Source organism: Vitis vinifera, chromosome 14 (assembly GCF_030704535.1).
Source record: "Vitis vinifera cultivar Pinot Noir 40024 chromosome 14, ASM3070453v1".
In the NCBI taxonomy this organism is placed as follows: Eukaryota; Viridiplantae; Streptophyta; class Magnoliopsida; order Vitales; family Vitaceae; genus Vitis; species Vitis vinifera.
In genome coordinates, this window is record NC_081818.1 from 18428204 (window position 1) to 18442276 (window position 14073).

The 14073-nt window shown below is 31.1% G+C and overlaps 1 protein-coding gene across 1 annotated transcript; it reads right to left on the reverse strand.

Moving 5' to 3' along the window:
- Positions 1-219: 219 nt before the first annotated feature.
- Positions 220-7348, reverse strand: LOC100243360 (ell-associated factor Eaf-like). Its single transcript, XM_002271456.4, has 4 exons — positions 7097-7348; positions 6260-6630; positions 2346-2388; positions 220-1185 (listed from the first exon to the last, which is right to left on the reverse strand). The coding sequence occupies exons 1-4, from the start codon at positions 7224-7226 to the stop codon at positions 695-697; spliced, it is 1035 nt and encodes a 344-aa protein (XP_002271492.1). The 5' UTR covers positions 7227-7348; the 3' UTR covers positions 220-694.
- Between the last annotated feature and the right edge of the window lie 6725 nt (positions 7349-14073).

The window sequence follows — 14073 nt, forward strand, 5'->3', positions numbered from 1 at the left end:
AGTTCCACTGCAGTGGAGTGTCTGAGAGCCAACTGGGCAAGGCAAATCAACATTGGACCATCCGATTACCTTCAAGTTTAAGATCTGATCCACCAAAAGATGCTCAAGCTCATTGAGCCTTACCCTGCTTCTAAGTCCATTTTAGTAAAAGCTACAACGATTCATCACTCACGTCTGCTCATTTACAGTTTACCTAAGTGATGAAATGATGTCGCAAACTGCTCTGAAAAATTTGTTCTACTTTTATTATTGAGAATGCAGAATACCCAGAATATGGTCCTTAAGGTCACCTGAGAAAGACGTGGTGACCATGACATGAATTCCAGAGGGAGCCAACTAATTCACATGGAAATTTGGGTTCCCTTCTGATTAATAATTTTACAAACAATTAGATGTTACATGAAAAGAAACAAAAGGGTGTTAAGAAATGCAGCTCTTCAAATCAAATATAAGCAAACCCATAAAGTTGCTTGATGTTGATGCATTAGCTTCAGCAAAGCAACACCAGAATATCACTTAAAAATCAACCCCATGCGACGGAATCTCTCAAGCTTCTCCTTTTTCCTGCAATAGCATATGCTCACCTGATGCAGCAGGTGATGATGGACAACCATAATATGTAAAAACCCAAAGTTGTTTGTCCATTTTTGCACTGTTCAAACTTAAGCAGTCCACATGGCTAAGTTTCAATCCTTCAGATGGAATTGACAGAGTCAGCATCGCTGGTTTCACTGTCACTGCTGCTGCTCCTCCTCCCACTCCCGCTTCCACTCCCACTCCCACTGCCACTGCCACTGCCACTGCCACTTCCACTCCCACTCCCACTACTTTCACTCCCACTGCTACCGCTTGAGCTAGAAGTCTTCTCCTCCCTGCCCTCTGCATCCACCTGGGCTCTAAGGGCTTCTGCAGCATTAGGACCCTTATCTGCTTCATCATCACTGACATCAACATCAGCAATCTCATCATCTATGTCATTTTGCTGCGGCAGGTTGATATCAATGCCGGTGTGGAATTCCCTTTCGGCGACATTTTCTTTTTTAGCTGTTTGAAAATTATCATTGTCATCATTAATTATATCCAAGTGCTCCTCCAGTTCATAATTCTTAGAGTTTGGTGATGTCACTGATGGATTTGGACGGGAAGGTGGGTAATCGACAACCTTCCCATTTTTAGCTTTTGTGCCTGGTCAGAGAGACAAAAAGGTTATTACATTGAACAGAAAAAGCATGTATACATGTCAGTATTCATGAACATAGCAAATTATTAAGAACTGAATTCCAAAATGAAATCTGGAAATATTGATTTATTGTTCATAGTTTCATTTAAATGCAGGAAAGTCTACATAAGAAAACGGCAAAGTTGGTCAAACAACATTCTTATTTCTTCTTTTGTTCACCGGGGGATGACATGATAAAAGAGTATTGATTCTTGTGAGGCATTTTATTACTGAAAAAAACTACATGGTCAGAAGTGCACACACTCATCTAAGTGCAGATTACTCATCAAGACACAGTTGAACACAAGATAGCAAAATTCAGACTCAGTCAAATTTGAATTAAAATAGTAATACGTTAATTCATTTCAATAATTTTTTCATCTAAGTCGGAAAATTTTGTATAAGACTAGGTTAAATTTGAAACCACTTAAAACAATTAAGAGTGCATGAAACAGAAGTGAAATGTTTTCTTCCTCTTTGTGTTTTATAATTCCGTCAAAAATCAGTATCCTAATCTTAAATTGTTAAACTAAGATGCGAGGGTTATTCACCACGCTAAGCACATGTGGGGATGCACTCACTAAATTGATTCATTCAACCCCATGGGTTCAAAAGGAATTACTAGTTACTCCTAGCCTATACTTTTTTTTTTTGCCTATGCTTGGCATTTCCATCTCTCACTGTGTAATTAGGTGGATCAGCTTCATTCAGGTAAATCCCTTCCCAAGCAGTTAGCCTATGGAACTGTCAAAAAGCAATTGGTTTAAAATTCAAAAAATGTCAGAGCATGGTCACTTTCTCCATTTTGTTTTGCTGAATCAAGACAGTCCACTCTTTGTTTGAGCCTAACAGGGCTTAAGCCCATAACAATTTTATTTTGTGTTTTCCAGGGGTTAAAGGGTAGTGTATCATTGTTCCATCAGTGCCAGAATATTAATCAATAGGCACGCATTTCTTTCCTTTCTAAATCAATTCCCAGCTTAAAAGACAAAAAGCTTACTGGTCAACCCGAGAAGCCAAAACTGTAGCTATACAATCACTAATAATAATAATAAAAATAATAATAATAATAATAATAACAACAACAACAATAGCATCTACAATAATAAAGTTAAAAGCAACATACCTAAGCTCTCTGAGTTGCCAATATCAATACGTTCAACCTCAACCTGTAGAATTACAATAAGAAAAAGTCCCAACTTATCAAAGTGGGGTGGGTCATTCTTCACAGAAACAGAACATAATACGAGGCAAAAACAATAAAATTGTTTCCTATCTTTGTTTTTTTCTCAAATCTCAAATTACACAGTACTAGAACAATCAAAACTAGCAAAAAATTATTAACAGAAATAGGAGATAAGATGTAATTCATGCAATATATGGACAGGAATTAACAGAATAGCCAGACAGAATTGCATTAAACACAGAAAAAAAATCTGGTAAGAGCACAAACAAAAACAATCTCCCATTGTCAGGAATATGTATTCAACCCTTGGATGGTGGTGTTGCTCTTTATCAGAATAAAATAGATGTCCTGCAACCTTAAATCCTGCATGCAAGTAAATAACCGGAAGAGCAAGGAATCAAATTCATAACGCTCTCACAAGAATCCAAATTTGCCCACCCACTGTTGACAAATGCAGAGTAGACAAGGTACATGTTTCAAACATGGGCCTAACAAGAGCAGCAGCCACAAGCAGGGGTACAACTTGATTCTAGTTAGATTTTTTACATAAACCTAAACTAGAGAGGTCTACCATATAGGTTGGTTTTCCTTTCTACTAACTTAGTGTGTCTTTTGGATTTCTAAAACCTAAAAATAAGGTTATTTCATGTAAAGGACATAGCATGATGAATGGTAATAAGAATCTAGAAGGCTTTAGCAACGCTCTAAGGTTTTTACATCTCTTTCTCTCTATTTTCTCGTTCTTTCTTCACTTCTTTTTTCCTTATTTTTTTTATATGCATCTTTCCTTTTTACACCCTTCCTTTTTTAGGCTCCCATAACCTTGGTTTCTCATTTCCTTCCTTAAATATTACAAAAAGTATATCACTGGACCACCCTTATTTGATTGTTGAAAACTACCTTAGGGTTTTCCCAACATAGTGAAATGTGTACCATCCCACCCCACAAACTGGTGCCACTCAACCCAACACTGATGTTCTAAATCTTCAGTCAAATGAATTCAAGTTTCTATTTTGACTTGAATAGGAGGGTTTGAGTTAGAGTTAGATAGCAACATGGGAAATATTTACATAAAATGAGAAGGCAGCAAATTAATCTATTTGAAGCAAAGATTAACAAATGACTGGAATGAACAAAATGGAATACTTCGTTCTAACCTACTCAACAAGATGCAACATGAGCATCAAAGTTTAATAAGGACACAAGGTGTTTTACATGGCATCCTCTGTAAAACCAAAATGTGAGATAACCATACACTCATGCATGTTGATATTGGTCATCGGGTAATCAATATGGTAAAGGGAAGAATGCCTAAAAAAAATGAAGAGAAGGATTGGAAGAATCTGTCGACAACTTAAAGGAGAAAAAACTTAGGCATGTAGAGACTTGTCACTAGATGCCCAATATGGTAAAAAGAAGATGAGAAGAAGCTGTTGGCATGCTAAAGAAAAGGAATAAACAACATAGGAGAGTACTTGTTGCATATTTTTCAAGACTGTTAACGCCTAAATTATCCTTGATCCACTTGACTCTAATCTCAAGACTGGTAACACCAAATTGATCCTTGCACCAAATGACACAGGAAGTTACAGCCCACTAAGGGGAGAACAGAGTGCATCTCACAACCTCCAATACAAACAAGAACAATCAGAGAGAGAGAGAGAGAGAGAGAGAGAGTACATGCTCTGTTTTCCTATCAAAATCAAATTTAAAACCATAAATGGCAGATAGTACAAAGTCAAGACCAAAATTTAGCTCACAAGCATAAATAGAACACGACCACCAGCTCAATAGAAAGAGATATTCTAGTACTTAAATTTTGATTTGTCACTTATGTGATTGATCTCAGAAATGTGACCAAAATCACATGCAATAGGCAATAAATAAATCACAAGAAAGAGACACAGGAGGGGGTGGGGAGAACTATGAGCATGTCTGATATGCCACTATCTGGACTGGAGTCAAAATCAAATTTAAAACCACAAATGGCAGGTAGTACTAGCTCACAACCAAATTTTTTTGCTCATGATCCCAAATGAAACAAGAGGACAACCAAAATAGAAAGATATGTTTTAACAGTTGTTTTAATTGTTGTTAACGGGTGATTGATCTCAGAAATGAGACTAAAATATTATATGACAGGCAACATATAGATCACAACAAAAAAATTTGTACACAATCTCAAAAGGACCAGCTGGCACACCGTTTTTCAGACTGCTTGTATCGATCACCAATATTCTTTTTAAGTTATTCAATTCTTTAACAAGAAATATGCTTCACATGGACTAAATAAATTGAAATGCACCTTTTTTTTAGTAAGTAAAAATGAAGCAAGTTGAGATAAATTTGTTGTGAATATGCTGATCTTATCCATATTATTGCATCAAAAAAATCTGCTCATGGATTTACAATATCAATCTCTAAAATACCCAAGTCACCTTTTTATTAAGGGAAAAAAGGCAAACAGAAATTTTAAAAATTGAAGCCTGCACAAACCAGCCCATCACCCCAACCAATAAATCTGACCACTCTACTTACTCTCACGAGAGGTAATTAGATAATAACTTCAGGTAAGAAAGGATATGTAAGGTGAGGAGCAGAGAGCATGCTGGGCGTCTCTAGTTCTTGCTTAATAAAGATAAAAAAGAATAAAACACTAGTTAAAGGCCGTATCCCAGTTATCAGGAAAAGCCACCTCATGAATGAAGAAATGTGCATGCGAGCTTATGCACTAGGTGCAAAGAATTTATTGTTTCAAATATGTGTGTGTGTATATATATATATAGGCAATAAGAGGGAATGCCTTGATAAAGCCTTGGAACAAATACAAAAAAGTACACCCAATGTATACAATAAGCGCCAAAAGGCAAAAAAAAAAAGAAAAAAAAAAAGGGAAATTATATTGAGCATAGCCACTCAACAAATCCTATCATGGACAATGATTGATTCTCTACATACAGATTAATCCGTTCTAAATATATATGAAAAGACCTTCTTTTCTCTTGTAATCTAAGTCCTAATCCTATCCTATAACTAAGTAGCAAGACTTAAAGTTTAAGTAGATTAAATAGTGTTTAGTAAAATAATTTAATACCTCAATTTAAAGTTTAAAATAACTTTTTAAGTATTAAGTAAAAATAGTTAATTTATTCTAAATCTCCAATCTTTTTTGTCCCATTTGCCTACATCTAGTGAGAATATATTTTACAACCATGACTTTACATCGATGACTCATTTTTTATAGTAAATATTTTGTGATTATCTTATATATCTACAATAATTTAAATATGAATATTTAACAGACAAATTTCTTGCTTAGATTAGTAAAATTAAATATTAGTTAAAATTAATGAAGGTAAATATAGTTAAAGTTAATAAAAGTAAGTACGTAAATTTAAAGGCTTAAAATAAATTTTAAGTTGACTTTATCAAACAACCTTAATACTTATAATAAAAATCAAGTAATAAGTTTTAAGTCAACAACTTTAGAATAATTCAACTTAAAGTCAACTTAAGTTATTAAGTAATAAGTATTCAATTTTCCAGGCACCCTCTCAAATCACTTTCATTCTTCTACTCATAGGTATGCAATGCAACACCACTAAGCCACAAAAATGATAATGCATATTGAAACAAAGGGAAATACAGATCTCACATTATAAGTTAAGACCGTAATCAATGAATGCAATTGAGTCAAAACTCCAAAAAGGCAGCTATATTAATAGTTCTATAAAAGAACAATTTGAAAACTTACACACCCTTGGACTTCCATTCCTACTCTTCTTTCATTTATTTTATTGGAATGGACATAGCAAAATCAAAATCAACCTAACTTATTCAGATAAAAAGCTTACTGGGACTGGATGAGCAATGCTTTTATTAAATGACTGAAGTTTTGCTCCTTTCCCAATTGGTGGTGAATAAGACTCAACCGGGGGGACAACTGAAGTAGTAGCAGCAGTAGTGGCAGCTGCAGCTGCAGATTCACCAGGTAGCCGTACATGCCTTAACCGCTTAACTGCTCGGTGCAATCGCTCCAACCGAAAAGTCTCACCATCAAAGAACAAAACTGCATCATTTTCCTTATAATCCTCACTACTGCCCTCGAATGTCACTTTGGGTTTCCCCGGTTGGTTGTTATGAAATTCTACCGTAACCCTATTTTCTTTGTTCTTGTGTAGTGATCCCGGTTGGTTCTTATCAATTGAAGCTGGTTTGAATTCATCTGAACAAGTTCAAATATATAATTATCATTCCATACAGCTGAGAAACCAGAGGGGAAAAAAAAAAACAAAACAAAAAAAGAACAAAAATTGAAACCTTTCTATTTTCCACTGTTTTAGGTTCCAAAAAAAAACAGAACTTACAATGCAAGGATCATCAATACATGTAACAACTCAAAAATCTTTTTATTTCTCAATTTTCTGGACAATCAAACAGAGCAAAGAAAAATGCTCGAAAATGACTCAAAATATGGATTCATCCACCCCTCTCCGAGAACCAAACCAATCCCAAATCTCAGATGTTATGGTGCATAATCGCATCTTTTTTTAGAATCCAAACAACATAAAAACAGAAAATTAATAGCTTCATTTTTCTTTCCCTCTTTCCCGACAATTTTCTAGGCTTCCAAACAGAGACAAATGATAATCGGAAAACAGAGACGAAAATAGAGAAATACGATGACTTACATCGCAAAGTGCAGAACTTGGTAGAGGAATGGGGGTCCTTAAAGGAGGAACCTAGGGTTAGATCATACCAGCGATCGGACTCAGGAGCAGTGCTGGGTTCGTCTTTGTTGTTGATGCTTTTGTTCGCCATTTGAAAAGCAAGATTGAAACCCTAGAAATCTAGGGTTTTGAAGGAGGCGTGGATGGACAACCGTTGTGATTTGCAGAGGGAGCGAGGTCGGCTTCGTCTTTTCGGTTGGCACATACTGACGCATGTCAGCGAGTGTCCGTACTTTCATTTTGGGCCCCACTCTCCGCTGTGGTTGACCGCTGCCAACTCAGCATCAGAGGTTTATGCTGGGCCCAACTAGCTTCTTCGGAGTTGCAACGAATTTTTACAACGCAAAATTATTTTTTAACGCAACAAAGGAACTTTAGGGCCCCCTTTGAAAATGTCACTTAAAAATAATTTTCAAAATGTAATTTTTGAAAACAAGTTTTAAAAATATTTTTTGGTAACTATTTTTAAAACAATTCTGAAAAATATGTTTTGTAAAGTAAAAATCTGTTTAAGAATTTGAAATGTTTTTAAGTTTTTTTTTTAAATATTTTAAAAATAATTGTTATATTTAAAACTTTATTTTTAGTTATTATACATATTTATATAATTATTCTTTAAAATAATTCTAAAAAAATAAATAAAAACAGTTAAAAACAACTAAAAGATGTTTTTTAAAAACGCTTTATTTTTTGTTTTTGAAAATGTGAAGGAATAAAATAATTTTCTAATTGTTTAACGTGTTTTTTTATTTTTTTTATTCTAAAAAATAAAAAACTATTTTTAAAAATAGTTATCAAATGGACCTAATATTTCATGTAACAATAGTTTGTTATGCAATTAAAAAATATTTTTAATCTTTTTTTTTTTTGTATTTTCAAATATTTGTTATAAATAACTTTTATTTGTAATTTATTATTTTGAATCATTCTCCATGTTTATATAATTATATTTTAAAATATGATAAAAAATAATTAAAAACAATTAAAATATGCTACTAAAAAACGCCATATTTTCATAACAATTCTCAAAATCCTATTTTGGAAACAATTGAGGGCCAAAAAAAAAAAAAAAAAACTTTTCTTACCAACACTTCTCACATTTTAATAGGGAAACTATTTTTTTAAACTCAAAAACATGTGTGATAATTTTTTCATCAAAAATGGTTTTCGAGAACTTGTTTTAAAATTGAGAACATATTTTAATTGTTTTGATTGTTTGACTTGTTTTAAAAAATAAAAAATAAATTACAAGTATAAAAAAAATATTAAAAATAAAATATTACATGTAAAAATCATTTCAAAAAAATATGTGGAACATAGAAACATGTTGAGAGTATTTCAAGTTCTCAAACTGACTTTTCTTCTAAAAACCATTATAAAATTGTTTTTAAAAATTGTTCTTAAAAAATATTTTTTGGAAAACATTTCCAAACAGGTCCAAGTCTCTTCACAAATTCATTTATAGGTTCATTATATTCATGGGCAGTGAGCCGCCATCGCACTTCTCTCCATGCAGTCACAGCTCCCCCACACCCTATCATTTTTTACATTTGGAGCCATCATTGCCATTTATCATTCTTGCTTATGCTTGTGGTGGTATCGAAAGGGATTTGAGGCTAATAGTGAACCAAGAATATTGCTTATGCTTATGCTTTTGACCTAAAGATAAGTGAGATACCAAGTAATGATGGAGATGCTTTTGGCCGAAGGATAATTCCTAAACTACACCAAAAGTATCTCAACTTAGTTAGAGTTGAAGCCTTCTCAATATACACCAACATACTCTTAGAGATATTTGACTTTTGGCCCTCATACTCCCACAATGCATTTGCTACAACATTGGCACACTCAAACATTTCAAATCATTGAACTCATTGGAGGCCTAAACTAAGATATGAATGAATCTTGGTTTCATTGACCTCTTTGATGCTTCGATACTTATTGTTTTTTTTTACTTAATTTTAAATATAAATTTTATGTTTAATAGTATTAAGTATTAAGTTGTGTAGAGTTTGCCAATTATCAAGTGACAAGTGGCAAGGCTGCTGACTAAGCTCAACTAGCAAACAATAAAGCTTGCTGGAAAATAACGATTGGGAGTATTGTTAGTCAGTTAGAGGTTTTTGACTGATATAAAAGGTGCAGTCTCGGGAAAACAGAACAGGGGCATTCAGTTGTATAGAACAAAGAGCAAGAAAAGAAGAGAGCTTTGCAAATCCATAACCATAGGTCTGTTTCGGTTATCTTGTATAGAAAGAAATAGAGGTGAGGAGGGTTCTTGGGGAAAAGTTGTAATTTCTTTGTTTTTTATTCTTGTGTAATCTCTGGTTGGTACAGTTGAATAAAGGCTTCAGGAAATCAGTGTGGATGTAGATCAAGTTGATCGAACCACGATAATTCTCTTGTGTTCTTGATCTTGGTTGATTGCGTACCAACTGTTTGATTTTATTCCTAAGAGACAGTCTTTGTAAATTGGTCATCTATTTTTGGTTTAGTTTATGCTCTAATAGTCCCTAGTTCATGGTTGGTTCCTCCTCAATAAGTTGTTTGTTTTTTTAATATTTTTTTCTATTAAACATTAAAAAGTAAAAAAAAAATAACATATTATTTTTTTCTATTTAGAAAAAGTTAAATATTTTGGTTTTTTGTATTTAGAAAAAAGTTTATAATAAGTTATGAAAAAAAATAAAAAAACAAATAACCTAAAGTCTAAAAGCAAATTGTTTTCAGTGAAAAGCTTAAAAAACAAACGGCCTCTTAGTTGACATGGCTATCGGCTTAAAAAAAGAAGACTAGAAACTTTAAAAATAGGAAATTTAGAATTTTAGAAGTTAGACTAGCATAATTGAAATTAAAAGAACACCAAAAACTAGAGAAATAAATTGGAATGTATTAATGCAAATACAAATTTAAAAACATGGAAAAGAAACCATGTACTAAAAGATTATGGCAAAACAAAACTAAGCTATGCCTAATTAGTGAGAAATCGTTATGATTACTAACTACTCACCATAAGCCCAAGGGTTCCCAATAATAGTTTTTGATGATCACAAATAAAAGAATGGTTATTTAATTATGTACTTAATTGATTTAAGCCTTAAAAATTATCAAGCCATTAATTTTTTCAAAATTGATGAAAGGATGCAAGAGCATGCACCATGGTTGATTTCCTAAGCCTAAAGATTATTTCCACAAACTTGTAATTGTAAGGTTGAGATCTACTAAAATAGGATTGCATAAAACATATTCTTTTCAAAAATTCAAGTGGAATATTTTTCAAAATGAAAAGTGGTGTAGATTCATTGTGCTTTATATTAAAAGGTTTTCAAAATCACATAAAGAGTTTCTCACAACTAGTTCCTAGGCTTAAAAACTTGCAAAGCAATATAATTTTAATGGTTGGAACTAGCCGATTGATTACCTAACTTACTAATTAAGAGTAAATTTGGGTTGATGGTTGGTAACGTCTAATAATAAGGGGTCACAGAGGTTTGGCCTTAATAGGTTAAAGATTAGTCGGCCGGATTTCAATTAGTCAAAGTGTTGTACCCTTGGATCATATGTGCATGCTCTCTAAGAATCTAGAGACTCTAGATCTAATTGCAACATAACAAAAATAAAAACTTTCAAATCCAATGCTTAAAATTTACTTTTGATTTAGATATTTTCATATCAAAATGCAAATGTGGAAGATGATCACAATTACCATGATGATCTTCTACCCAATCGCTCATTTTCTAGCTCTTAGCACTTTTGTAGAGTGACTACACAATCTTCTTCAAAGAGACAGAAAGAAAGATGAAAGCTCTTTAGAAGACAACAATCAAGTTTGTTTAAGGAGGTTTATATAGACATCATTATGGACTTAAGTGACTTTAGTTCATCTTGGACTTAGGGTCATTTAATTGATCCCATTAGGTTCTAATTCTATTAGGTTCTAATAAATTAATTAGTCAAATCCAAAAAAAATAAAAAATAATTAATCATAAAATCTTGTGCAAACCTTACATTTTTTTTTTACCAAAATGTCTTTATATACAAAAATGATTAGTTTTCTATAAAATCTCAGAACTTTGGGCCAACAAAAATTATAAGATTGGAGACCATTAGGATCCATAAAAAAAATATTGACTTCTTTGATATTTAATTTTGAAGTTGATTTAATACTGTACTAAAGAGAGTTAACTGTATTCCAGTGTTCTATGAAATTACATTGAGATATTTCATCATAAAAAAAAAGAAATTAAATTGAGATATAGATGGATTGAATCCAATTTAATCAATTTAAATTCACTATATTAGACTTACCATGAATTTGTGTTAGTAATCTAACAAGGTAGATGTTATTAACCTCTCAATATTATGTTTATAGTCCTTGAGTTTCAAATCTTTTTATTATGTGATCAATTAATATATTTGAGCTAACAAAGATTATGTGTTAAATTTTATTAAACGAGTTACTATGACCATTATTTACGTGATTATAATTCCTTAGGATCATTTAAGGGAACACATTGTTTCATTTCCATACAATATTATGGTATCTATCATAAGAATATCTATTACCATCTGCCTTAATCAATAATGACCTAATATATAGAGAAAAAAAAAATGTTTTAAGAGTTTCAACTTTCACGTTTCAAGCCAAACTTACAATGGATCAAATTATTTGTAGGATGTACATTTCATATGACAAGTCATAATTGAAAGTCTACTCATTGCCTATCATTTTTTTTCTTTTCCCCCTTCTTTTATAACACCTTCTCCATGCCTTTTAACACATGACCTTTTAATACTTTTGTTTTTTAAAATGTATAATATATTTTTTTTCTCATGAAACCTCCTTAATTTCATTTTTTTTTTCCACTTTTTCATATTTTCATATTTATTGATTTTAATCATTTTCAAAAGTATTAAACACAAAAAGCCAACATATAAGAAATAATTACTGAGAAAATTAAACATACAATGATTAGAAAAAAAATGAAAATACCATCCCATAAACAATAGACTTGATAATTTCAAATACTAATTATGGTAAAACATATAAACATAAATATACAAGGAACAAAAAATAAAAGTATTATCTAACGAATAATACACTTGATAATTTTAGATATTAATTATAGTAATACATTTGATAATTTAGAATTTAGATTTAAAAATAATGTTTTATTATTTAGAGGTTTAGAATATAGGATGTTTTGTATTAATGCTAAATACAAAATTTATTTATTTTATAAATCTTATTACATGTAAATAAAATAAAATATATTTTTTCATATTATTTTAATATTTATATTATTATTTATTTTTAATATAAATAATTAGTGATGATGGTTTTAACTTATTATTTATGATTCTAATTTGACTGTGATTTCATTTTTTTTTTTATTAAAAATTTCAATTTTTAATTTAAATAAAATAAAAACAAATTTAGTTACATCCTCAAGATACATATGTATATCTTGGTCCAAAATAAGTACATGAATTTCATAATAAAATTCCATTTTTCATTCCCAACACATGGCTAACAACCCTCATTTGATGTCAATCATTCATTTTTCGTTATGTAATCAAGTATGTATGTTGGTTATCCCCAACTGATGTCGGAAGGAATAAGTTACATCTTTCATAACTTTTGGTGCATCCTAAATAAAAATCGATATGTCAACACTTAAGAAAAATATGATACATTCTACTAAAAAATAGATACACTACATGTTTGAATATTACTAACCTCAAATAGTTGGGCAAGGAAAAATGAATATTTTTCATTAGTTAATGAAAAATGAATCTTGTACATAATGCTCATAGAATGTACCTCTATTTCACCATAATGAACAATGTTTTTTTTTTATTTTATTTTTTATTTTATAAAAGATGTATTAATTTGTATTCAAGATGTACAAGAAATTATGAAGGATATGCATAATCTCTTTCTATGTTAGTTGAGGTTAGTAACCCCCAAATATGTGTAATCAAGGAAGGAAAAATAGATGATTGTCATTGATTAATGACAAATGAATCTTGTACATAACTTTCATACAATGTACCTTTTTTTAAAAGTAGAATGTAGCTTATTTTTCTTAAAATTGTATGTATTTTTTATTGAGGATGTGCCACAAGTTATGATAGATGTACCTAGCCCCCTTCAACATCAATTGACATTAGTAATCCTTAAACATGCAAGATTAAGTAAGGAAATGTGAATTATTATCATCAATTAATGACAAATGACTATCATATATAGCGTTTATATAATGTACATTTTTTTCAGTAGAATGCACTGTATATTCTTCAGGATGTACTTATTTTTCTTTAGGATATACTAGAATTTATAAAGGATGTACATAATTTTTTTCGACATTAGTTGAGGTTGGTAATCCTTAGACTTGCATGATTGGGCAAGGAAAAATGGATGATTGTCACCGATTACTAGCGGTTGACTCTTGTATATAGTGTTCCTATAATGTACCTCTTTTTTAGCATATTATACCAATTTTTATATAACATATACTAGAATTTATGAAGGATATGCCTAATTCCTTCCTATATTAGTTGAGAGTTACTATTCCAAAATATTACCCTTTGCACATGCTTGACAACACAATGAAAAATGGATGATTAACATTAAATGAAGGTTGTTAACTCCAAATATGCATGTGTTAAGAAGGAAAAATAGAATTTGATTATAAAATTACTTTATGAAAAATATTTTGGAATAGAATGTACCTATTTATCTTGAGGATGTATTTAATTTTTTTTGTTTTATTTAAATAAAAAAATAAAAAAATTTAAATAAACCAATTACAACCATGGTAAAGTTAAAACCATGAGTAAAAACTAAAATCACACTATCACTAACTATATATATGAGATAAGATTTATAAAATAAATAATTTTTTTACAAAGCATTAATGTAAAAAAATAAACCT